This window comes from Eschrichtius robustus, chromosome 12, assembly GCF_028021215.1.
Source record: "Eschrichtius robustus isolate mEscRob2 chromosome 12, mEscRob2.pri, whole genome shotgun sequence".
Taxonomy (NCBI): domain Eukaryota; kingdom Metazoa; phylum Chordata; class Mammalia; order Artiodactyla; family Eschrichtiidae; genus Eschrichtius; species Eschrichtius robustus.
The window spans coordinates 75678114-75705932 of NC_090835.1; the positions used below are offsets into that span (position 1 = coordinate 75678114).

General features: G+C 37.1%; 1 protein-coding gene across 4 annotated transcripts in view; it reads left to right on the forward strand.

Annotated features, from left to right (window-relative positions):
* UBR2 (ubiquitin protein ligase E3 component n-recognin 2) overlaps window positions 1-27819 on the forward strand; it is a 116005-nt gene that overhangs the window by 6311 nt on the left and 81875 nt on the right. For all 4 annotated transcript variants that reach the window (XM_068557112.1, XM_068557111.1, XM_068557113.1 and 1 more), the window contains exons 2-3: window positions 3714-3973; window positions 27563-27641. In XM_068557112.1, the coding sequence (XP_068413213.1) occupies window positions 3714-3973; window positions 27563-27641 (339 nt within the window). The remainder of the gene's footprint in view (window positions 1-3713; window positions 3974-27562; window positions 27642-27819) is intronic.

The following is a 27819-nucleotide window of genomic DNA, read 5'->3' on the forward strand; positions in this document are numbered from 1 at the left end:
AGAAAGGTAGTCTATATCACCTCATGAATATGTAAAATCTCTCTATATATGTTATTTTTTCAAAGGAAGGAAGTGAGCTGAAGATTGTGCAAGTAATAGTTAAAAAGAAGACCTTATACTCTTAACTCATCACATAAACGTAAACTTTTTTTTTAAATTAATTTTTTTTGGAGTATAGCTGCTTTACAATGTTGTGTTCGTTTCTACTGTACAGCAAAATGAATCAGCTATATATATACATATATCCCCTCTTTTTTGGATTTCCTTCCCATTTAGGTCACCACAGTGCATTAAGTAGAGTTCCCTGTGCTATACAGTATGTTCTCATTAGTTGTCTATTTTATACATAGTATCAATAGTGTATATGTGTCAATCCCAGTCTTCATAAACTCTTTATAACAAGGATGTAATTTGAAATTTAGGTTGTAATCTATAGGTAAACATTGGACTTATGAGTTAACAGTTAACTGCATTTTTGTAGAAGTGAGTTGTTTCTTTTTTTTTTTTTTTAAGGAACTCCTTTATTTATTTATTTATTTATTTATTTATTTATTTATTTATTTATTTATTTATTCATGGCTGTGTTGTGTCTTCGTTTCTGTGCGAGGGCTTTCTCTGGTTGCGGCAAGTGGGGGCCACTCTTCATCGCGGTGCGCGGGCCTCTCACTGTCGCGGCCTCTCTTGTTGCGGAGCACAGGCTCCAGACGCGTAGGCTCAGTAGTTGTGGCTCACGGGCCTAGTTGCTCCGCGGCATGTGGGATCTTCCCAGACCAGGGCTCGAACCCGTGTCCCCTGCATTGGCAGGCAGATTCTCAACCACTGCGCCACCAGGGAAGCCCTGTTTCATATTTTCTGATTTCAAATTTTCACTTGGTTTAGAGCCAAAATGAGCAAGTCTTAATTACATAATTTATAACTAAATAAATTATGTTTATTTGGAGGACAAATAAACACATAGATGGAATTGGCATGGGAGGCAGGAATAAATAAATGACAGAATATAGGGGAAAGTCTTAGGACTTAAGGAAATAGAAAGGGAAAAGAAAGGAGGTGGCTTGAAGTATGCCTATATAGGGCTTATTTGGTTTGGTTTTTAAGAACCTGCAGGCCTGGATCTGCTTTATTTCTGCATCCATTGAAGCCACGTTCCGTTAAAGCCAAACATCTTTCTGTAATGTCAATGTTAAATGACAGTCAGTAGTATATACATATTTATAGTCATTCAGTTAACGGATTTTACTAACTGCCCACTGGGGCTTGGTTCTGTTTTAGACATGGGGGGTAGGGGAACAGGAGATGGGGGTGAGGAATGAGCTAAGAAGACATCTTAGAGAAAGTGAAACATAAACTGAGATCTGAAGAATGAGTAGATAATAGCCCTGTAAAGCAGAGAGAGAGGAGCAATACTGATCAGGAGGAGGAAACTGGAAAGTATGATACAAGGCAAAGGACCTTGTAAACCAGGGGTCCTCAACCCCCGGGCCGAGGACCGGTAGTGGTCTGCAGCTTGTTAGGAGCCGGGCTGCACAGCAGGAGGTGAGCAGCAGGCGAGCCAGCGAAGCTTCATCTGCCGCTCCCCATCACTAGCATTACCGTCTGAACCACCCCCCCACCCCCCGTCTGTGGAAAAATTGTCTTCCATTAAACCAGTCCCTGGTGCCAAAACGTTTGGGGACCACTGTTATAAACCATGTCAGTGGACTTGATTTGATCCTAAATAGAAGGGGAAGCTGAATGACATGATCAGACTGGCATTTTGCAAGAAACACTCTGGTAGTGAGGTTGGAAAAATGGACTGTAGAGGGACCAGACTAGTGGGGATTACTAGTTAGGACACAGTTGCACTAATCCTTGCAGAAGACAGGAGTGGGGAATTTGGACTAGGGTAGTGGAAGTAGTGCCACCGGAGATGGAGAGAAAGAAATGGATGGATTCAGCAGATACTTAGGAGGCCTAATAGACAAGACATGATGACTATTTGGATGTTGGGGTGAGGAAAAAAGATTTCTGAGTTTTTCTGGTTTGGATACCTGGGTAGATGCTGGTGTCTAAAAGAGAGAAATGGAGAAAATAGCAGGGTGTTTTTTGTGGTGTGGGAGATCATGAGTTCAATTTTGGACATATTGAGTTGGCGTCTGAAAGGAAAAACTGTTTCTTCCTTTTCTTTTTACTCTCACATCAATACTTCCGGCTGCCAAACGTGGGGCGGGGGGGGGGGGGTTCCCACACCAGGCAATTCTCTCGTTCTCAGCAGACACCAGTTGGGTGTCCTACAACTCAGTCAGTTCTGACACGGTACACCTGCAGTTAGCATCAGATCCCACAGATGAAGGGCTCAGTCCCACAAGGCTGCCCCCCTTCACTACTGCAGATGCCAATCACAAGCAGTGGGTCCTCAGGTTACCCACAACTTATGTTGCAAATTAGGGGGTTCCCGTGACCCCGTCTTTGGGTTCGATAATTTTCTAGAATGGCTCACAGAACTCAGGGAAACAGTTTATTTACTAGATTACTTGTTTATTATAAAATGATACAACTCAGGAACAGCCAGATGGAATAGAGCAAGGTGTGTGGGAAGGGGTGCGGAGCTTCCATGCCCTCTCTGGGCATGCCAGCACCTCTGCGTGTTCATCAACCAAGGAGATCTCTGAACCCCGACATTTTTGGATTTTTATGGAGGCTTTGTGCCTCCATGGGCATGATGATCAGATGATTGGTCATTAGTGCTTAACTCCACCTCCAGCACCTCTCCCTTCCCTGAAGTTGGTTGGGGTGGAGGCTGTAAGTTCCACCCTACTAATCATGTGGCTAGTTCCCCTGGCAACTAGCTTCCCATCCTTAGGGGCTTTCCAAAAGTCACCTTAGTAATATCAACTCAGGTCTGATTGAAGGGGGCTTGTTATGAATAACAAAAGACATTCCTTTCACTTTTATCTCACTTATCGCTTAGGAAATTTGAAGAGTTTTAAGAGCTCTGTGCTAGGAATGAGAAGACCAAATATGTTTTTCTTATCATAAATTACAATATCACAGTATCTATTAGATATCTAAGTGTAATTATCACAGGTAGTAGGACATGAAAGTTTGGGGACAGGGAAAAGTGACTTTTTAAAACGTTTTTAACAGGGAGAGCAAAGGAGAAAGGGCTTATAGAGAGGTTGATCAGGGAATAAAGATATAATCGATAGAACAAACTCTCTTGTGGACTGACATTCATAAGAAACTGGCGTGTCCTTTATAATCATTGAGAAATAGAATTAGTGTATTGGCTGTTCATGTTCACTGTATGCTCTTCCTGTCAGCAAACCGACAGGAGAATCCAAATCACAATCAGAATATCATTTGAGCAAAGCATTAGAAATCAGGAAGGAAGTCAGATGGGCTCAATGGCTAGTGTCTTATAAGATGATATGTTGTGCTCATTTTCCTGTATTGCCTACAGAAGGTTGCTTCAAGAGTCATTTTGAGGAGATGGGCTCGTTTCACTTTACTTTCACTTTAAGTAGAATTTTAAAATACTGGGCATTTTAGTAAAATTCTAAATTGAGTTTTATCCTTTTTTGGAAAGAAGACATGCAGTGATGAATGTCAATAAAATAATTTATAAGATTCATCATTATTTTTGCACCTAAAAGAAAGTAGAGTATGTTTATTCAAATTAGCAGTTTATTGACCTTGTTTAAAACTATTTTTTCTTTTTTCTTTTTTTAAAGAAATGGCTGCAAGCAACTGACCTCACTAGAGAAGTGAACCAACATTTGGCTTACTATGTACCCAAAATCTACTGCAGGGGTCCCAACCCTTTTCCACAGAAAGAAGACATGTTGGCACACCAAGTTTTGTTGGGACCAATGGAATGGTACCTTTGTGGTGAAGATCCTGAGTTGGGATTTTCAAAACTTGAACAAACAAACAAACCTTCTCATCTTTGTGGTCGCGTTTTTAAAGTGGGAGAACCTACATACTCCTGCAGGTAAGATATTGTCATTTTCTTTCTTTCCTTGTCTTTACTTGACTTTTTTTTTCCTGAAACCTTACGTTTTTGTTTTCAAATTATGAAATATCAGTATTATATATATGTATATATGTGTGTTAGTTTCCACAACAAATATATATGTTTTAATAAATTATTATAAACAAACATTATATAATTATTTTCCAGGTCAAGATATAGAACATCACCAGCATTCCAGAAACCCATTGTATTCTTTCTTCCTCCCCCATAATTAGCTCCTACCTTGACTCTTGTAATAATCACTTCCTTGCTTTTCTTGATGGTTACAGTGATTCTTTTTGATGTTCGAATTATCCTACATTTGGCCTTTGAGAGCCCCATCACACTAGCTTCTTTGTCCTTTTCACATGCCTTTATTAGTTTTTGAGTGCCTCTTTGCTTTCTGGCATAAGATGTCCACACCTCACTTTGTACTTAACTCTGACCCACATGTAGAATCAGCCATTTATGCAGGGAATTTCCTTTTAGTTGGGAATGTTAGTTAGAAACCATGATCTGGGTGCTATATGTACTTACTGCTACTAGGTTGAGTTTTTTTTTTTTTTTTTTTGATTTCTTGTTGAGAATTAAGTATACAAGGGTAGAAGATGGAGAGGAAAGTGCTCTGTCTACTATGACTATCTACTATGACTATCTACTCCTGTTTCTCAGAACTAATCATTGTTAACATACTTTTATGTGTCCTTCCAGAAATTTTCTATGCATATACATGCCCACATATGGGGCTATCTTAAACATACACATACGTAGACATACATTGAAAAGGAAATATGTTAGCTATACTGGGCTACATTTTCCTTTCTCTATTTAACAAAATCTTGACCTTGACATCTGTCCATATCAGCTGATATAGCTAGGTAATATTCCATTGTTTGGATATACTATTGATAGAGTCATTTTTTTTCTTAAGACTTTTTCCCATACAACTTAAATTTAATAAGCTTAATTTTGGTTAAGACCTCCGGGTGTCTATTGTAATCTTTCTTTATCAGCATGGTTAGAATACCAATAGAGATCTTTTTATATATTGAAAGGCTGTTAGATCTAGTTTTTTGTCTATACAGAAACCTCTTTGAGTCCTTTATTGGTGTTTGGAGCAATAGATCTAGTTCAACCTCATGATTTGAGAAAACTGAGATCCAACTGTTGTAGTACCATCCTTTGTAGCAAAAAGATCCAGTTCCAAAGAAGGCATTTGTATGTCATGTCTTTTAATCTTCAATCTGGAATGTTGCCTCGGTTTTTCTTTGACTTTCATGATCTTGACACTTTTGAAGATTACAGGCCATTTATTTTGTAAATGTACATCAACTTGGGTTTGTCTGATACTCTTCATGATTAGAGTCAGGTTGCCTCTTTCACAGAAATACTGCAGAAATCACGTGTTCTCATTGTATCCTATCTAGTAGTATATGATTTTGATTTGGTTCAATAACTCTTAAGTTTGATCACTTGATTAAGGGGATTTCTGCAAGCCTTCTCCACTGTAAAGTTACTCTTTTTCCCTCTTTAATCAGTAAGTATTTGGTGGGGAGATACTTTGAGACTATTAAATATCCTGTTTCTTATCAATGTTCAGTTTTTTAATTTATTTATATCAGTATATGTTCATAGAGCTCCATTATTCTTGTGGTCAGAATTGTTCTGGATTTGACCAGTGGGAGGCCCTTCAATCTGTCTTTGTTCTTTTTCATGTCCCCATCATTCTTTGAGCACTTCCTTTTTCTTTCTGACACAAGATATTTTGGACACATCTTGGGCTTTTCCCTACCCCAGCCCTGAAATCAACCATTTCTCTAAGGAGCCTAGTTCTTTTTTAGTAGAGATTAATGTTCAGAAATAAGATACTAAGTGTGCCTGTTGCCATTGGTATGTCACTAATCCCAGGCCCTGTCAGTGGATCTGTGTATCTGTAGGTCCCTCTAGTTCCAGTCCAACACCACAGGATTCTTTCTTCTTTTCTTCCTTTGCATATTTTAACTCCCTTCTCTGCTGATGTCATATGTGTCTATGTGTGGGTCCATCCCAGAGGAGAACAGGTTGGGTGCAGGTTTGAATGCTTTGTAGGAAGGCCTTGATTAAATTGACAGAGTTCTGAGAGCTTCCATTACTAGAAGAAGAAGGAGGAAGAATTGTGTTTTCAACAGTGTTCATGGACTAGGCTTTTGGGAGTTTGGAGGAGTAGAGGTGGGATGACGGGAGGAGGAGTATATCTATCCCCTCAATGAAAGTGGTGCGCTGAAAAGCTGTTTGCCTGTACTTGAAGATTAAGTGTGCCTAAAGGATTTGTGGATGAAACCAAGTCAGGGATGATCTCAGCAGAGTTTTCCTGTATGTGCCTGGTGGAGTTTGGACTTGGATGTGTCAGTCTGGAGTTTCTTTGAGATATAAAAATCATTTCACTAGAGCGTGGAGGTATAGGTTAATCCATTCATACCTATCCTGGGACTCTAACTGTATATTTAGAGGATGTATGGAATTAATGAAAAGGAAGGCACCTTGGGTAAGGGGATTGCCTCATGGTTTGAGGAGAGAATTTTCATTTTCATGACATCATCTAAAGGGTCACAAGGATACATTTATTAAGGATAGAGAACACCAAGAACGGCATTAGCCACTGCTTTTTTTTTTTTTTTTAATTTTTATTTATTTATTTATTTATTTATTTATTTATGGCTGTGCTGGGTCTTCGTTTCTGTGCAAGGGCTTTCCCTAGTTGCGGCAAGTGGGGGCCACTCCCCATCGCGGTGCATGGGCCTCTCACCATCGCGGCCCCTCCCGCTGCGGAGCACAGGCTCCAGACGCGCAGGCTCAGCAATTGTGGCTCACGGGCCCAGTCGCTCCATGGCATGTGGGATCTTCCCAGACCAGGGCTCGAACCCGTGTCCCCTGCACTGGCAGGCAGACTGTCAACCACTGCGCCACCAGGGAAGCCCAGCCACTGCTTTTTAAAAATTGACTTGAAAAACTAATATAATAGACAAAACCTGTATTTGGTTATGTCTCTCAAGAGGTACAAAAGTATATGCCATGAAAGGTACCCTCTCCCACTCATCCCTTAATTTCCCTGTTCCCTTATCCAGAAGTGACCACTGTTACTAGCTTCTTGTGTATTCATCTAGATATCATATGAATATCTAGATCCAAACATTTATACTTTTTTCAGTAAATGCTAGCATACCACATAAACTGTTTTCATCTTGCTTATTTCATTTAAAATTTGTCCTTCAGATTGTTACATAACATATAGAGAGAGAGCTGACTTTGTCTTATCTTTTTAATGGCTGGTTATTATTCTCTTGTATGGATGTTCTGTTCTTTACCTACTTGTCTTCTATTAGTAGACATTTAGGTTGTTTCTGGGACTATAAATAATACTGCATTATTATACTTTGTGTGTGTCTTTGTGCACGTGTAGAAGTGTATACACAGGATACATTCCTAGAAGTAGAATTTCTGGGTCGAAGGATGCATGCATTTATTTCCTTTTAACAGCCAGTAGCAAAAACTTACAAAATGAAAAGGAGATACAGTACGCTAGTTGGAGGAGGAAAGGCAGAGTGGAGGACAAACAACAGAAACTGCTATAGTTATGATGGAAGAGATTAGAAAATGTCTTTCAGCCAGCCTTATGAGGGGAAGAAACCGGGGAGCAGAGGATAGGCTGTGGCAGCCAGAAAGAAGAGGCAGATTGGCCAATTCCCTGAACTATTGAAGAAAGAAAGCAGTATCTGGGGACCTGCACTTGGACAGACAAGTAGCCTGGAATGGGGGAGAGGGATATAATATATGATGGCCCCACTAGGACTCAAGTTTGAACCAGACTCTTAGAGGATATTTCTAAACTTTGTTGTGACTTGAAGTTGGCCAACTCCAGGTTAAGGGCCCAGACTTCCACAAGACTGTCTAAAATACAACTGCAAGTTTGGGGATCCCCAGAGCCATCCTCAATTCTCATCAGCTGGCTACAAATTTCAGGCATCTCCATAGACTACTTGAGGTTGCATAATTCACTAGAACAACTCACAACTCAGGAAAATGCTGCACTTATGATTAAAGTTTTATCATAGCAAAAAGACACAAATCAGAACCAGCCAAAGGGCAAGATTTCCAAGTGCAAAGTTTTTGTTGTCCTCAGTGACATGTTATTATCCTCCTGGCACATTAATGCTTGACAGCACACAGAGTATTGCCAACCAGGGAAGCTCACCCAAGCTTAGGTGTCCAGAGTTTTTATTGGGGCTTCATTATACAGGCATGATTAATTGAATCATTGCCCGCATGACTCAATATCCAGCTCCACTTCCCTTCCCAGAGGTGGGGCTAATATTATGTGCCTGAAAACCCCAGCCCTCTAATTACGTGGTTGGTTTTTCTGATATGGCCAACCTCCACTCTAAGTTATCACATTAGTATAAACTTTCAGATATGTGGGGGAGGGGTGGGAGCATGACTAGCAAAGACACTGCTATCACATGGGAAATTTCGAGGATTTACAGGTTACCTCCTAGGAACCCTAGACAAAGGTCAGCCAGATTCTTTATCACACAGTTGTTGAGAAGGTAAATGAGGTCCTTTGTGTAGTGCTTTCCACAATACTTGGTACATAGTAAACTCTTAGTAAATGGCCATGCTGGGGTCCTGAGGATGAATGTCTTATGTTAAAAGTAGGTGTTCCCATGAAACCCTAGGAACCTGATAAAATGACAATGGAGTCTATTACTTGGAAAGATGAAATATGGTTGTTGGAATTCTGGGAGAGTTTGTAAACTAGACCCTTCAGGATAAAGGTGACTTATGTCTATAGGGTGGAGGTTTTCTTTAACCAGAAAAAATGATATTCAGGAGTGTTTTATGTTTAGTACTTAGAAAAGGAATCTGTGAAGGGAATTAGGTTAATTTTTCTGTTATTTGTTCATTGTTTCTAAAATTGTGTAGGTCCCAACTTATCTCTCTGAAGCCTCTGTGATGTCAGAAAAAGCTGTGTTTTCAGGCAGTGGGCTAATGTTTATATTTGTCTGTACTTAGTTCTCTATTAGGAAAAATGTAATCAAACCTGTCACTTGTTATTTCTTTTTAAATAGAGGTGGTTGTTTTTTTGTGTTTCTTTTAACATCTTTATTGGAGTATAATTGCTTTACAATGGTGTTAGTTTCTGCTTTATAACAAAGTGAGTCAGCTATACATATACATATATCCCCATATCTCCTCTGTCTTGCCTCTCCCTATCCCACCCCTCTAGGTGGTTACAAAGCACTGAACTGATCTCCCTGTGCTATGCGGCTGCTTCCCACTAGCTATCTGTTCTACATTTGGTAGTATATATAAGTCCATGCCGCTCTCTCACTTCGTCCCAGCTTACCCTTCCCTCTCCCCATGTCCTCAAGTCCATTCTCTACGTCTGCGTCTTTATTCCTGTCCTGCCCCTGTGAGGTGGTTGTTATTAGGGGCAGTCATCTTAGTGTTGATGTTGATCATAGCTATGTATATTTTGACATCTCATAACCGTTAAGAAAAATAAAATACTAGTAAAATATGAAATCATACTTTGGTGTGTGGTTTACATTTTAACTTAAACTAAGTTAGATTTAGTTCCATTGTTTTTGTTGTATAGTTAAATTAAAAACATTCTTTTTTAACATTTAAAAACTTACTGCGTGAATGTTATAGATTACCAGAATTTGGGGTTGGGAGTTATGCTGCCATCAGTTAGGAATATTCTTAGCATATGTTTCCAGATAGTACTTTATGATGCTTTATTATAAACTTTATTAAACAGTTTTGCTTGTTTAACTTTTTTTAACTCCGATTCTGTCAATAATGATGGATGAGGTTATGCTAAAAATAACAAACAACCCTACAATCTCAGAGACTTTAAATATCCAAAATACATTTATTATTCAGACTGTGTGACCAATTCAGATCAGTGGGGGTGATGAGTGGAGGGTTCTACTCTAGGTAGTTACTTCATACCATGTAACATCTCCATAAACTTAATGTTTTTAGGGTTCACCACAGCAAGGGAAGAGGAGGGTCTTGCACAGCAAATAAATTGCTCTGGCTCAGAAATGATGACCATGCCTACATCCCTTTAGCTAGAACTAGTTAGAAGGCCTCTGTCCAACTGCAAAACAGGGCAGGGAAGTGTAATTCTCCTATGTCTGGAAGAGATGCAAACTTGGAAGTGGATGAACATTAGAAGTGTTTTCAGTGATCTTCAGGGTTTGGGGGTTATTTTTCCTCCCTCACAGAGTTGTTAGGATGAAATGAGATAATGTGTATAAAAGCACTTGGGGAACTATAAGGAATTTTTGTATGTAAGATTTTTTAAGCCGAATACTCAGTCTTAAAATACATTACTGAGCCATGAGTAATAAATACCTTAAGCAGAGGGATAGAGATGGTTTCATTCCTTTTCTGTTTGGAAATATAAAGCTCTAATATGGAAGAACCACTTATTTCTAGTAAGAAGAGTTGTTTGTTAGTTTCTTGCTTTTGAAAAAACTTGAACACTTGATCTCTTTTTAGGAGAGTTCTATTTTAAAACTGGTTTTTTTTTTTTTTTTTGGCTGCGTTGGGTCTTCATTGCCGCGTGTGGGCTTTCTCTAGTTGCGGCGAGCAGGGGCTACTCTTCGTTGCGGTGCGCGGGCTTCTCATTGAGATGGCTTCTCGTTGCAGAGCACAGGCTCTAGGTGCATGGGCTTCAGTAGTTGCGGCATGCGGGCTCAGTAGTTGTGGCTCGCGGGCTCTAGAGCGCAGGCTCAGTTGTGGCACACAGGCTTAGCTGCTCTGTGGCATGTGGGATCTTCCCGGACCAGGGCTCAAACCCGTGTCCCCTGCATTGGCAGGTGGATTCTTAACCACTGCGCCACCAGGGAAGTTCCTAAGACTGTTTCTTTTTAACATGAATGGTCCAGAGATTGAAATGAATGCTGTGTTAGTTTAAAAAATATTGGTTACCTCTAATTATGGATGTGACACATGAATGAAATTATACTGTATGTATTGTAAATGTGGCTTTTTTTCATGAAACAATTTGTCTTAGAGATCTTTCCCAGTCAGTATATGTAAGTCTACATCATTCTTTTAACTGCTGTATTTCCATAGTACGGACAGGCCATGATTTATTTGATAGCCCTGTTAATGAAATTAGAAATCGGTAAATTTTAGGATTTTTTTTTTCTGTAGCAAACTGCACCACAAAGAACATTGTGTACCTATTTGTACACATCTCTTTTTATACCAGTTTCAGTATTTTCCAAGGGAGATACCTAGAAATAAAATTTCAATGCTGTGTATTATTACTGTGGCCTTCAATATATTGGAATTTCCCTTGTCTACCTTGCTCTCTCCAACCTAGGAAAATAACAGGGAGTGGGAAGTTGATATCTTCTAGATAGGTTGGATTCCTGTGGTTGTCTAAAATGAATCTTGTATTCTTGGTTTGGATATTTGTGATCATTTTTATTTATTTATTCTTTATGCACCAGTTTGGTGCAAGATCGAACATAGGAGTATGTGTGGTATAATATCAACTTTACACGTATGCCTTTGTCCAGATGTTAGGAAATAATAGAGGTATGACTAGATTACTGGTAATCCTTTCGGGTAAGGAAACTTGGATTTATATCGCCAAAATTTTCCTATTGATACCCTATTTGAGTTCTTTATTTTTTAGGGGAAAATTTACATATTTCAAAAGGCACAAATCTTAATTGTACATTTTTGACAATAGTTAACCTCATGTAACTCACATCCTCCCAAGATAGAGAACATTTCCATCTAACTAGAGATTTCCTTGTTAACAGCTCCAGCCCTTAGGTAACCACTATTCTGATATTTTCACCTTAGATTAGTTTTGTCCATTCTAGAACTTCATCAAAATGAAATCATACTCTTTGGTGCCTGGCTTCTTTTTACTCAGCATAATATATATCTGATTCATTCATGATCCTATGATTATTAGAAATTGTTTCCATTTTTATTGCTGAGTGGTTGTCCATTGTATGAGTGTATTGTAATTGCCCATAATCCATTGTACTACTGATGAACATTTGAGTTGTTTCAATTTCAGGGTATCATAAATAAGGCTTCTATGACTTCTTTTTTATCAGCTCATTCTACTTTTTGGTAGATATTTTAAATATTTAAAGCTAAGGAAAATGGTTTATTTCATGAATCATATCAGCTTATGCCAACATTATATTAAATGCAACACATTAAAGTATTAGGCATTATTATTTTGTACTCAGCTATAAATCTGTGTGTTTAAAATACCAAATAAGGGAATTCCCTGGCGGTCCAGTGGTTGGGACTCCTCACTTCCACCTCAGGGGTCACAGGTTTGGTCCCTGGTTGGGGAACTAGATCCTGCATGCTGCATGGCGCAGCCAAACAATAAAAATAAGATAAGATAAAATAAAATAAAATACCAAATAATAAATCTTGCACTATTAAAAATCTTCAGCTTTTTATGAAACATTTAGGAATATTAAGACACCATTAAGATAGGCTTTTCTAGACCGTTATCTAAGAGAGGACACTCTTAGCTGGCTACAACCGTTTGCAAAACAAGTCTTTTTGTGGACATATATTTAAATATTCATGGGTAAATCTCCAGGAGTAGAATTGCTGTGTCAAGGGGCAGGTATATGTGAACTTGATAAGAAACGGCCAAAACTTTTTCTAAAATATTTTTTTGTTCCCACCAGTAATATTCCACTTGCTCCATATTCTCACCGACATTTGATGTTGTCAGTCTTTTAAATTTTAGCTGTTCTATATAGTGATATCTCAATATGGGTTTAATTTTCTCTAATGACTAATGATGTTGGTGCAATTTTGCATGTGTTCATTGCCCATTTAACTAATGAAGTTTTTGTTCAAGTCTTTTGTCTGTTTTTTATTGGCTTCTTTATATTTTTTATTACTGAGTTTTGGAGTTCTTTATATGTTCTGTTTCTTTGTGTGTGTGTGTGTGTGTGTGTGTTTTTTTTTTTTTGGCATGCTGTGCAGCTTATGGGATTTAGTTCCCCAACCAGGGATTGAACCCGGGGCCTTGGCAGTGAGAGGGCAGAGTCCTAACCACTGGACTGCCGGGAATTCTCTGGAGTTCTTTATGTGTTCTGGGTACGAGTCCTTTGTCAGACATGTTTTGTGAATATTTTCTCCCAGTCTGTGACTTGCCTATATGGTGTCTTTTTTTTTGGCTGCATTGTGTCTTCGTTGCTGTTCGCAGGCTTTCTCTATTTGCGGCAAGTGGGGGCTACTCTTCGTTGTGGTGCGGTGGCTTCTCTTGTTGCAGAGCACCGGCTCTAGGTGCGTGGGCTTCAGTAGTTGTGGCACGCGGGCTCAGTAGTTGTGGCACGCGGGCTTAGTTGTTCCATGATATGTGGGATCTTCCCGAACCAGGGATCGAACCCATGTTCCCTGCATTGGCAGGCTGATTCTTAACCACTGGGCCACCAGGGAAGTCCCTGTATGGTGTCTTTTGATGGCAGGGGTTTTCAATTTTGATGGAGTTTTAACTTACCAACTTAAATTTTATGATGATTGTTTCCTGTGTTAAAGAAATGTCTGCCTTCTCCCAGGTGGCAAGGACATTCTCTCGGTTTTCTTCTATAAACTTTGAAATTTTAGATTTTATTTGTGGGTCTGTGATCTGTTTCAAAACTAATTTTTTTTTGTATGGCTTGAGGTGTAGGGGTTGAGTTTCATTTACTTACTACATGTGGGGATCCAGTTGTTCTAGCACTGTTTATTCTTTTGCCCATTGAATTGCTTTGGTACCTTATCAAAAACCATTTGCCCATATGAGTGCGGGTGTATTTCAGAACACTCTAATCAATTCCATTCATTGATATGGCTGTTCTTATGCCAATAACCACATTAACTTGATTACTGTAACTTTGTAGTAAACTTTGAGTTGATTCCATTTTTGTTCCTTTAAAGTTCCGTTTGTCTATTTCAGATCCTTTACATTTTATAAATTTTAGAATTAGCTTGTCAATGTTTATTTTTAAGAAAGACTGCTGAGATTATGATCAGGATTGCATTGAATCTATAGATCAATTTGGGAAGAATTGATGTTTTAACAATATTGAGTTTTCCAATCCATTAACATCTTATATCTCTCCATTTATTGAGGTCTTCTTTAATCTCTTTTAACCATGTCTTTTGTTTTTATGTAGAATTTGTACATACCTCTAAGTATTTTATGATGGTATTCTTTTTTCTTAGTTTTAGTTTCTTAGTTTTTATTTCAATTTTCTTCTGTGAATGTAAAGAAATACAGTTGGGTTCTGATATTGATCTTATGTCCTGTGACATTGCTAAATTCGCTTAGTAGTTCTAGTAGTTTTTATCTTCTGGTTTTTGTTCCTTAGGATTTTTGCATAATTGTGTCCTCTCTGAATGGACAGTTTTATTTGTTCCTTTCCAATCTTTCTGCCTTTTATTTTTTTGTGCCTCATTGCACTGGTAAAAGTAGGACATCCTTGCCTTGGATGGGAGGTATTCAGTCTTTTACCGTTAAGTATGATGTTAGGTATAGTTTTCTCATATACACCCTTATCTCATTGAGGACTTTTCCTTCTATTCCTAGTTTGCTGAGTGGTGTTTTTGTTTGTTTTTTGTTTTTTTATAAATGACTGAATGTTGTCAGGTGCTTTTATTACATCTATTGAGATTGTCATAATTTTCCTTTTTTATTCCATTATTATTATTATTATTATTCCATTGACTGATATTTTTCCAAATGGTTTTCATTACTGAGATAAACTCTACTTGATTATTATGTATTGTAACTTTTATAGATTGCTGGATTCAGTTTGCTAGTGTTATATTAAAGTGTTTTTTGTGTCTGTACATTTCATGGATTACAGACACAAAAAAACCTTAATATAACACTGTCACTTATAACATAAACCTGTCAGAACAGCAAGTGCAGAGAATGGGGCAAGCTTTCAGGTTGCTTGATTCAGTGGCTCAATCATATCATTCAGGGCTCAGCTTCCTTCTCCCTGTCCTCTGCCGTTGTTTTTTTTAAAAAAATATTTTAATTTCATTGGAGTATAGTTGATTTACAATGATGTGTTAGTTTCAGGTGTACAGCAAAGTGATTCAGTTATACATACACATATATTTTTTAGATTCTTTTTTCATATAGGTTATCACAGAATATTGAGTAGAGTTCCCTGTGCTATATAGTAGGTCCTTGTTGGTTATCTGTCTTTTATATAGTCGTGTGTGTATGTTCATTCCAAGCTCCTGATTTATCGTCACCACCACCCCCCCCAACACGTTTCCCCTTTGGTAACCATAAGTTTATTTTGGATATCTGTAAGTCTGTTTCTATATTGTAAATAAGTTCATTTATATGTTTTTTAAAAATTAAAAAAGAAAATATGTAAACCTGTCACTTTCTTGTAATGTCTTCATCTGGTTTTGGTAGAGCAGAGTTATGCTGGCCTTATAAAATGAATTGAGAAGTATTCCTTTTTCCTGTATTTTTGAAGAATTTGTATAAAATTGGTATGAGTTCTTCCTTCAGCATTTGAAGAATTTTCCAGTAAAACAAACCGCTAAGGCCTGGTATTTTCTTCAGATGAAGTTTTTGATAAATTTCTTTGATACTTACTAGAGTTATTTAGAACTTCATTTCATCTTGTGCAATTTTGGTACACTGTACTTTTCAAGAAATATGTTTCACTGTATAATGTCAAATTTATTGACATAGAGCTGTGCATATTTCCTTATGCTGTTGATATCTGTGGTATCTATAGTGAGGTTCCCTCTTCCATTCTGATATTAGTAATTTGTGTTTTCTCTCTTTGAAAAGATTAATAAAACTGATTAAAGAATCAGTTTTTGGCTTTGTTAGTTTTCTTTTTTATCTGTTTTGATTTCTACTTTTATTCTTCTTTCTACTTACTTTTGATTTAATGTGCTCATATTTTATTCTTTAACCCATGGGTTATTTAGAAGCGCATTGTTTAATCTTCATATATTTGAGACTTTCCTAGATATCATATTGTAACTGATTTCTAACACAAAGTTCTGTAAGGTTGCAATCTTTAAATTCATTGAGACTTGTTTTATGACTTAGCAACATGGTCAGTCTTGTACATTCCATATGCACTTGAAAAGAAGGTGTATTTTGCAGTTGCTGGATGAGTAATCTATAAATGTCAATTAGGACAAGGTGGTTGATTGTGCCATTCAGGTCTTCTATACTTACTGATTTTTATGACTGGTTCTTTCAATTACTGAGAAAGGGGTATGAAAATCTCCAAATGTGATTGTGGATTTGTTTACTTCTTTTAGTTCTATCAGTTTGTTTCATGTATCTAAAAGCTCTTTTATTAACCACATACATAGATATTTATAATTGCTATATACTGATATATTTTATCATTATGAAATGTCAGTGACCTTTATTAATTCTTGTACTAGTCCTTGTCTTAAGGTCTGTTTTGTCAGATGTTGATATAGCCACTCCTTTCATAACATATCAGTGTTATATATATTTTTTATCTTTTCCAGTGGTTGCCCTAGAACTTGTGATATATTACAGCTAACCCAAGTCCACTTTGGTTGCCTGAGAAAGTTTTCCTTTCGCCTTCACTTTTGAAGGATAATTTTGCAGGTACAGAATTCTAGGTTGGTAGGCATTTTTTTTCAACATTTCAAACATTTCACTCTGCTTTCCTGTTGCTTGCATGGTTTCTGAGGAAAAGTCAGATGTAATTCTTATCTTTGCTCTTCTGTAGGTAAGTTGTTTTTCTCCTCTGGCTTCTTTTAGGATTTTTTCTTTATCTTTGATTTTCTGTAGTTTGAAAATGATATGACTAGGTACAAGATTTTTTGATGTTTATCTCACTTGATGTTCTTTGAACTTCCTGGATTTGTGGTTTGGTGCCTGCTATTCATTTAGGGAAATTCTCAATAAATATTGTTTTCAATATTCTGTTCCTTTCTCTCGTTCCTCTCTTTTTTGTATTCGTATTACACATATGTTAAACCTTTTGTAGGTGTCCCATAGTTCACGGATATTCTGTTGTGTTTTCCTTCTAGTCTTTTTTCTCTTTGCTTTTCAGCCTTAGAGCTTTCTTTTTTTCCCCCAAGACGTATATTTAAAGGTTTGTTTTTTTTTTAACTTTTTATTTTATACTGGAGTATAGCAGATTAACAATGTTGTGATTGTTTCAGGTGCACAGCAAAGGGAGTCAGCCATACACATACATGTATCCATTTTCCCCCAAACTCCCCTCCCATATATCAGCCTTAGAGCTTTCTGTTGAGATATACTTGAGCTCAGAGATTCTTTCCTCAGCTATATCCAATCTACCAATAAGTCCATCAAAGTCTTTCTTCATTTCTGTTTCAGTGTTTTTGATCTCTGGCTTTTCTTTTTGGTTCTTTCTTAGGATTTCAGTCTCTGTTTATATTGCCCATCTGTTCTTGCAAGCTGGCTACTGTATCCATTAGAGCCGTTAGCATATTAATCATAATTGTTTTTAATTCCAGGTCTGGTAATTCCAATATCTGAGTCTGATTTTGATGCTTGCTCTGTCTCTTCAAACTGTATTTTTTGGTCTTTTAGTGTGTCTTATAATTTTTTCTTGATCGCTAGGCATGTGATATACTGGGTATAAGGGATCTTGTAAATAGTCCTTTAATAATGTGGTGGTACTCGCCTTGGGGGGGTGGGATGGGGAGGGTGGGAGGGAGGGAGATGCAGGAGGGAGGAGATATGGGAACGTGTGTATATGTGTAGCTGATTCACTGTTACAAAGCAGAAACTAACACACCATTGTGAAGCAATTATACTTCAATAAAGATGTTTAAAAAAAATAAATAAATAATGTGGTGGTACAAACATAGAGAACAGACTTGTGGTTGCCAAGGGAGACGGGGGTGTGAGGGAGGGAAGTGTTGGGAGTTTGGGCTTAGCAGATGCAATCCTATTGTATATAGGATGGATAAACAACAGGGTACTACATTATAGCACATGGAACTATATTCAATATCCTGTGATAAACCATAATGGAAAAGAATATGAAAAAGAATATATATATGTATAACTGAGTCACTTTGCTGTACAGCAGAAATTAACACAACATTGTAAATCAACTATACTTCAATAAAATTTCAAAAAAAACAAAAGCATCTGCTAGAAAATGTATAACAGAAAAAAAAATAACGTGGTGGTAATGGGTCAGGGAGTAGAAGCATTCTGTAGTCATGTGATTAAGTCTCAGTCTTTTAGTGTGCCTGTACCTCTGAGCTATGAACTTCACATGTGTTTCTCAATGCCCCTGCATTCCCCCTTTGGTTGGGACAGGATGGCTAGAGCGGGCTGGAATTGGGTATTTCCCTTTTTTCAGGTCAGTTTGACTGATAATACCCCAGCAGGTTAGACTCTGATTAAATAGTTTCTTCTGCAGGCAGACTTTTGTTAAGAACAGAATGCTCTGGAATATTTCAAAGTGGTTCCTTTTACCCTTCTTCTGCTGGAAGCATGAGAGAATTTTTCTCTGATATTCACTGTGAGAACCTAGTAGAACTCCAGGAAATTAAACTCACTAAAGTGTGGGACCCCCAATGACCGGGTCGCTGGAATTTTTTTTTTTTTTTTTTTTTTTGGCTGTGTTGGGTCTTCATTGCGGTGCACAGGCTTCTCATTGCGGTGGCTTCTCTTGTTGCGGAGCGCAGGCTCTAGGTGTGCGGGCTTCAGTAGTTGTGGCACGCGGGCTTCAGTAGTTGTGGCTCACGGGCTTCAATAGTTGTGGCTCACGGGCTCTAGAGCGCAGGCTCAGTAGTTGTGGTGCACAGGCTTAGTTGCTCCACGACATGTGGGATCTTCCCAGACCAGGATCGAACCCGTGTCCCCTGCATTGGCAGGCGGATTCTTAACCACTGTGCCACCAGGGAAGTCCCCCTGGAATTTTTAATTTTTCAAACTTGATCACACTGAGCCTTCAACAGTTGGTTAATTACAGTTCGTGTTTCCCTACCTCAGCACTGGTTCCTGTGGAGGTTTGTGCTAGTGGCTTTCTGCTCTCATAAGTTGTGATTCTCTGTATTCACCTGTTGGTCTCTCCAATTTTGGGGTTAGCAGTTTGCCCTATGACTTCACTTGTCTTACAGATCTAAGAAGAGTTGTTGATATTTCAGTTTGTTCAGCTTTTTACTGTTGTTAGGACAGTGGCGACCTCCAAACTTCTTACATGCTGGGCTGGAAACTGCAAGTCTGTGCTCATTTTTTTAAAGCATATTTTTCTGAATATAGAATTTTGGGTTGATACTTTCTTTTCCTTTTCAGTGTTTTAAAGATCCTGTTCCACTCCTGACCTCTATAACTTCTGATGATAAGTCAGCTTTTATTAGCATATCTATATTCCCTTATGTGAAATGTGTTGGTTTTCTCTAGCTGCCTTCAAGATTTTTACTTTATCTTTGAATTTTAACAGTTTGATTATGATACGCCTAGCTATATGTTCTTTGTATTTATCTTCTAGGGGCTCCTTGAGTTTCTTGGATCTGTAAGTTGATGTCTTTAACCAAATTTGGGAAATTTAGGTTACTATATCTTCAAATATATTTTCTGCCTTGTTTTTGCCACTCTTGGAACTCCAGTTACAGTATAATTGAGGGACTCTAATTAGTACAGCAGTGCATATGTATAACCTATCAATATAAACTTATTAATATAAATATATATGTAATATGAGTGTATTTACATATAGATAGATGGTGCGTGCTCTAAACATTTTAATAAAAGGGATCCATGATCAAGAGAGTTTGGAGATGGGTGCTTTCACCAACCCCCAAGTTACCGTTAATATAATGGCATTTAACAACTGGTACAGTAACTATGCACATTTGTCTTTTCTGTTAAATGATGGGCTCCTAGAGGACAAGCCACTGGCTTTACTTTTCTTAATAATTATATAAAAATATAAAGACAGTGGTTCTCAGATTTTTAAAAATCCAAAAATGTTATCTGTGAGAGGCAAAGTAAAACAGAAAGTCGCTAAAAATAGGAATAGAAACAGTGGAGAAAAATATACCAGGCAAAAAGTACAATACAAAAGAAAGCTAAAGTAGCAGTTTTCATATTTGACAAATATAATATTTATGGTAGAAAACGTAAGGGACACAGAAAGACAGCCCGATTAAAAAATGGGCAAAGGATTTGAATAGACATTTCTCTAAATGCTCCGGTTGGTTATAGTTGCACAACCTTGTAAATATATTAAGAACCACTAAGTTGTATACTTTAAGAAGGCGAATTTTACAATACGTGAATTATATCTCAATTTTTTAAAAAGTGATCTGTATATTTGGTCTTAAAGGCCAAACCTCACTTAATTCTCAAGGCTTAGAGCCATGCAGATTGTTCTCCCACTATATATATTGCAAAAAAAAATTAGAAACAAATAACAAAAGAGTAGGTTAAACAAAGTTTGGGAACTAACATTGCTAACATTAAGTAAAAGAAAATCACTGAAATTACTGAGGAAATTTAGAAACAGAACTGAATATAAGATTACATGTTGTAATTTTGGGGACATAGCTAAAGTAGTATTTAGAAGGAAATGTATAACTTTAAAATGTTTGCCAAAAAAAAAGAAAGGTTAAAAATAAACTACACAAACATACATTTCCTGGCTGTGTCTGCTGAAAGGGCCTAGAAACATGAAACTACCATAGCAGTGAGCATACCTGGTACCCAAATACTGGTTTCTAAATACCATTGTCCAATAAAAAGAATCAGAGTTCCATGGAGGAATGATTGATTCCAGGGCTGGGACAAGGAAGATAAAAAATAAGCCTGGAACATGTTATGTTGCCAGAGGTAAGAAAGTGCTCAAAAAGGAACAGGGCCTGTTGAAAGGGCATGGAGACCAAACTGAAAGAGTTCCCAATGGCCACAGCTAAAACAATTTGGGTAATAAAATAAGTAATGATAGTATTAAATTATAACCCATAGAATAAAATAAATATCCATGAGTCCATACTCTTTGAGTAAATAAACAGGAGAGAAGGGATGTTTTCAGTAGTTTTCCTGTATTGAAGAGTTACAGTTAATAAATAAAACAGAAAATCACCATTAGGCAAATAACACAGTAATAATTGTAGTCTAGATCCATTGGTAGATGCTAAAGCTAGTGGGTGAAATTTTGAGGAGAAATAGGAGGATGTTTGCATAGTCACAAAATATCTCCCCAAATATATTTAATTACAAAAGGAACAATAACAACTTTACAGTGAAGAAATCCAGCAGACACCATCTTAATGAAGTGAGCAAAGGTAACATCACCAGTAATAAAACATATCAAATCAACACGTGCCCCGTGTTATGATGCACTGAGAAAGACACAGCATCATTCCTCTGGTGTTTTTGCCAAAAATGCATAACTCAATCTAATCATGAAAACATCAGAAACGCAAATTGTGGAACATCTGCAAGATAACTAACCAGTACTCTTCAAAAGGGTTATGGTCTCAAAGTCAGGAAAAGACTGAGGAACTGTCAATCTTTTGGAGATTAGAGGAGATTAAGGAGAAATGACATCTAATGTAATGTGGGAGCCTGTGTTGGATCCAGAAGAGAAAAAAAGGACCTTAGTGGGAAAACCAATGATATTTGAATAAGGTCTGTAGTTAATAATATTGTACCAATGTTTTTGGTACAATTTCCTTGTACAATTTCCTTGTACTATGGTTAACATTAAGGAAAGCTTGGTAAGGGTGTAAAGGAACTCTACTATTTTTGCAATTTTTCTATAAATAAAATTATTTCAAAGATAAAAAAGAAAAATAAACAAGGTAAACATTGAGTTCAAGACGTTTGTAGAAATAGAATTGAGCACATTCAAAGGAAAAAGAAGAAAGGAAATAAAAAGATCAGAAAATGAAGCAAAAGTAAAAAGTTGAGATACTTTTTGGAATTATTAAGGTAGTTTTCTGAGAAGACTGAGTAAGAAAAGAGAAGATGCACATATGTAAAATTCAGAATGAAGATTGAGAAGTACACTCACTGCATTCCTTTTAGTGATGTCATTTCTTGCCGAAGCTGGGTCCTCTCCATTGTTGTGATTAAAAAGCAAATACCTGTGGAATAAGAAATGAGGGTGGTGGTATCCAGTCTGATTCTAAGATTTGAGAAATTGTGCGGTGCCTAACAGGTACTAAGTTCTTTGAGTCTAACTGTTTGATAAATAGAATGATTAGGTGTTTCATTTGGTCTAGTGATACCCTGAAAGAAACTGTTGAGACACTAAAGATGCTATGAACTAAGAAAGTTTGACAACCTCTGAAATATGAGAATTACGAATAAGTAAATGCTAAAAAAAAAAAAAAATTGAACATGTAGATGAAATGGATAAATTTGTAGAAAAATGATAGGCAACTTGAATATAGTATGAAAACATTGGAATGGTAATCAAAGATCTTGCCTCCCAAAAATCGCATACCTGGATGACTGTGTATGGGTGAGTTCTATCAAATTTTGAAGGAACAGTTAATTCCTTTCTTAAACAAGTTACTGCAGAAAAGAGGGAAAGAGTGAAAGCTGCCTAACTCTTTATGTGGCTACTTAATAAGCTTGATTTGAAACCCTGATAAATTCAAGAGGAGACATTATAAAGCCATTTCCCTTACTAATGTAGATGAAAGGGATCCTAAATAAAATATTAGCTGTCTGAATCCAAGAATATACTAAAAGAGTGATGCATCATGATCAAATGGAATTTAGTTCAGGAATCCAAAGATAGTTCATCTTTAAAACGATTATTGATGTAATTCACCATTTTAATAGTTGAGAAAAGAAAAATGTTTTTCTGATTTGATTCAGAAAAGCATTTTATGTATTTCAATTATTGTTTGTGATTTAATTCTCAGCAAACAAAGAATATATAAGGGAACTTTATTGAGTATTTGTGTATTGGATTTTTAAAAGTTTTTTATTATAGACAGTTTCAAACATAATAAAGGTAGGGTGAGTGGTACAATAGACGTGACAGGTAATAATCATTGCTCAGCTTCAGCAGTTATCAATATATGGCAACTCTTTTTAATCTATATACACACACATACACTCTCATACACTTTTTTCCTGCCCTGCTAGATTATTTTGAAGCATATTCCAGACAACATGCTCTTTTTAATCAATACTCAGTATGTACCTTTTTTCTCTATAACCATTAATATCCTAAAATAATTAACACTAATTCCTTAATATTATCTGCTGTCTAGCAGAGTTGAAATTGTCCTGATTGACTCATAACTGTGAATTCAGTGTTCACACATTGCATTTGGCTGTTATTCTTCATTTTTTCTTTTAAACTGTAATAGCTCTTTTACCTCTTTCCTTCCTTCTTTTTTCCATTATGTTACTAAGAAACCAGGTCATTTGTCCTATGGAATTTTCCACATTCTAGATTTGGCTGATTGTGGCCCCATGGTGTTGCTTAAATGTTTCTTTTTTCCCTATCTTTCCTCAAAACAGGTAGTTAGGCTTGATTAACTTCTATTATTGGGGGGGTGGGGTGGATAATAGTTTCATAATTATTGATGCATAACTTTTTTTTTAAGGGAACTTTATTATTTTTATTTATTTATTTATTTATTTTTGGCTGCGTTGGGTCTTCGTTGCTGCGCGGGCTTTCTCTAGTTGCAGGGAGCAGGGGCCAGTCTTTGTTGTGGTGCGCGGGCTTCTCATTGCGGTGGCTTCTCTTGTTGTGGAGCACAGGCTCTAGGCACGCGGGCTTCAGTAGTTGTAGCGTGTGGGCTCAGTAGTTGTGGCTCAAGGTCTCTAGAGCGCAGGCTCAGTAGTTGTGGCGCACGGGCTTAGTTGCTCCATGGCATGTGGGATCTTCTCGGACCAGGGCTCGAACCTGTGTCACGTGCATTGGCAGGTAGATTCTTAACCATTGTGCCACCAAGGAAGCCTGATGCATAACTTCTTAATTCTTGATATCAGGAGGTATATGATGCTTGGCTGCTTTTGTTAAAATTGATCAGTGGGTTTAGGTACCTGGCACATGCAACCATCGTGAAGGCCTCCAGCAGCCTCTTATTTATGTTTTTTGCCGCGCCACGTGGCACGTGGGATCTTAGTTCCCCAACCAGGGATTTAACCTGTGCCCCCTGCGTTGGAAGCACGGAGTCTTAACCACTGCCAGGGAAGTCCCTCCATCAGCCTTTTTACCTAATGTTTTAGCAGTCACTGATGCTTGCTGCCTGGGTCGTTATTCATTAGGGGGTAGCAAAATGGTGCTACTCTTTATCATCTACTAATTTATCATCTCTTCTTTGTTTATAAGCTAGTCTTCTATGAAAGAAACAGTCCCTCGTCGATCCTTCGATAACCCTGAGGCACAGTTTATATAGGAAAGACAAGATAGATGCTTGATTCTTTCTAGAAGAGCACTTTCTTAGTAAACCTACAGTGAACATAATACTTAGATGTGTTTACTTTAATATCTAAAGCAAGACAAGGATGCCTACTATTACTGCTCTTGTTTAACATATTACTAGAAGTCCTTGTCAACAGTACAAGGGAAGAAGAATAACTATTGTAAGGAAAAAGATTAAATTGTCATTATGTACAGACTGTATTACTCATTTACTTCAGGGGAATAAAACAGAATCAGCAAACTATTAAAACTGCCTTGAGTTCATCAAGGGTCTTAAAAATAAATACTATTTCTTTTCATCATCCTTAACCAACTAGAAAATGAAATTTTAAAAAAATGTGTATCATTTAAACAACAAAACCTAGAAAGTGTCTAGATATTAGTCTAATCAAGAATACACAGGACTCATATTAAGAAAACTTTAAAACTTCAATAAAAGATACAGGAAATAATCGTGGACATGATAATTTACTCTTATAAGGATGTTATTACTTCTGAAGTTTATCAATAAATTCCAAGTAATCTCTGTCAAAATTTTAGCTGGGTATTTTCGAGGAACTCTGTAAACTTATTGTGTAGAAAAATAAATAATAATTCATTAATAGTTAAATCAACCTTTAAAAAAGGAGAATAAAGGGGAATTTACCCTATCAGATATTAAGATATATCAATACTACAAAAGGCCATAGTAATACAGTGTGGTATAGTACAAGAACAAACAAATAGATCACTCTTAGAGAACTTAGATAATAGACCCAAGGATATATGGGAACTTAGTATGTTATAAAGGTGACACCACAATCAATAGGTAAAAGTTAGGTTGTTTAGTAGATGGTTTTAGAAAAAGCAGCTCATTATATATGGAGAAATAAAACAGTATCTCTATCCTATATCATATGCAAAGGTAGATTCCAGATGGATTAAACACCTAAATGTGGAAGATAAAACCAAAAGGTTTAATAGAAGAAAATTATTTTCTTTAAAAACATATGTATTTTTGTGACCTAGGGTTGGGGAAGGAACTTTTAAAACCTCAAAGCACAAACAATTTGTGTGTAAATTTAATTGCATCAAAAGAGGGAGCTCTATTTAACAAAGGACCCCATGGGCAAAACTAATACACATGTGACAAATGGGAGACAATATTTGCAATGTTTAAATTGCCAAGTGATTAATGTCCTCTAAACTAGACTGTATAGGAAACTCCTGCAAATAAACAAGATAAAGAAAGCAATCCCAGCAGAAAAATGGGCAAAGGATATAAACAGGCAGTTTATAGAAAAGGAAATCCTCAAAGCAGTAAGCATATGAAGAGTTGCTCAAATGTATTAGCAGTCAGAGAAATACAAATTAAAACAGTAAGATAGGGGCTTCCCTGGTTGCTCAGTGGTTAAGAATCCGCCTGCCAACGCAGGGGACACGGTTCGAGCCCTGGCCCAGGAAGATCCCACATGCTGCGGAGCAACTAAGCCCGTGCGCCACAACTGCTGAGCCTGCGCTCTAGAGCCCGCAAGCCACAACTCTTGAGCCTGCGTGCCACAACTGCTGAAGCCCGCGCACCTAGAGCCCGTGCTCTGCAACATGAGAAGCCACTGCAATGAGAAGCACATGCACTGCAATGAAGAGTAGCCCCCGCTCGCTGCAACTAGAGAAAGCCCACGTACAGCAATAAGGACCCAATGCAGCCAAAAAAAAAAAAAACAAGCAAACCAAAAAACAAAAAAGACAGTAAGATATTTCATATATGTTAAGCTGGCACATATTAGCAAACGAGATAAAAACCAAATGCTGATGAAGATGCAGGTTATAAAAACTCTTACACACTGCTGGGGCACATGTAGCCACTCTGGACAGTAGTATGGCACTCAGAATTAAAACTCTATATGTATATGACCCAGCAATTCTGCTTTTGAGTTTATATGCCGAAGAAAATCTCAATCAGATCCATAAGAAAACATTTACAGGAATATTCATTGCAGCATTATTTGTGGTAGAAAGGCATTGGAGGTAATCCAGGTGTCCGGTGCATGGATAGTAGAGAGAAAAAATGTTTTGGATACATGCCATGGCATATTATATACCAATCAGAAGCAGCAAATCAAATGTACACAGACAAAATGAATGGATTATGTTACAGAATTGAAAAAGAACAGAATGAGATATAACACAGTAAGATTTGCACACATCAAAAATACATGCACTCAGTAAACAATAAGGATTTACTGTATAGCACAGGAAACTATATTCAGCATCTTATAATAACCTATAATGGAAAAGAATCTGAAATATATATATATACACACACACATATACGAATCACTTTGCTGTACACGTGAAACTAATGAAATATTGTAAATCAACTACAATTTAAAAAATAAAAATTTTTTTAAATACATGCATTCAAAAACATTTTGCAAGAACACATACAAATTAAAGGGCACACAGTAGGCATAGTAGGGTGGTTGCCTATGAGGATACAGAAACAAGGATAAGGGGAAATTTAAAGATTTTCATGACTCCCCATCTCATTTCATAGAATCGTAGAAATTAGTTAAGATATGATCTGTAAATGTATCTAGATGGCAGTATGATAAAAGCAAATGAAATGATCGAAGGCACCACTGTCAACCCATTCACTTTGTGGAACTCCTACTCCCCCATCAGGATGTCTTATGAACCATAAGTGTTGTGTGACCATCAGATATACAGACCGAGTGTGGAGACCCACGTCAGCCTGTATATTGAACACTTAATATGTTATTGCCATTTTAATTAGTTAAAATATCTTAAGAATTTATAATATTTAAAATCTATTCCATATACATCTGTGTGTTTTAATATAAAATAGGATTTCCCCAAATCTTTAGGGAAAATTGCCATTCTAGTAATATGTGCCTTCTAAGACCCCCTAGTACACATCCAGTATGAGAAGCAGGTTCTTAAGCTGACTCCATTGATCAAAGATCTCACAGATCTTTGGGAAAAATAATTTCTTTTCTTCTAACACTAAGGCATTTCACTATTCTGGCTCTTCCAAGATGGATTCCAATTTGAAATATTATGTGGTAAAATATACAGTTATTTTATGACACTCTGATTTTTTTTTTCTTTAACTTTACAGAGACTGTGCAGTTGATCCAACTTGTGTTTTATGCATGGAGTGCTTTTTGGGAAGTATTCACAGAGACCATCGATATAGGGTTAGTAATATCCAGATAATAACCACACCTAGTATTGAATTTTATATTCAATACCTTTTCTTTTTAAAATTCCAAGATTTAACACTGAAACAGGGGAGAGTGGTTTAAGAAATGTGTTATTCAAATACCATTAAACATACGATGGCAGTGTAGAGATGAATTATGAATCCAGATTTCA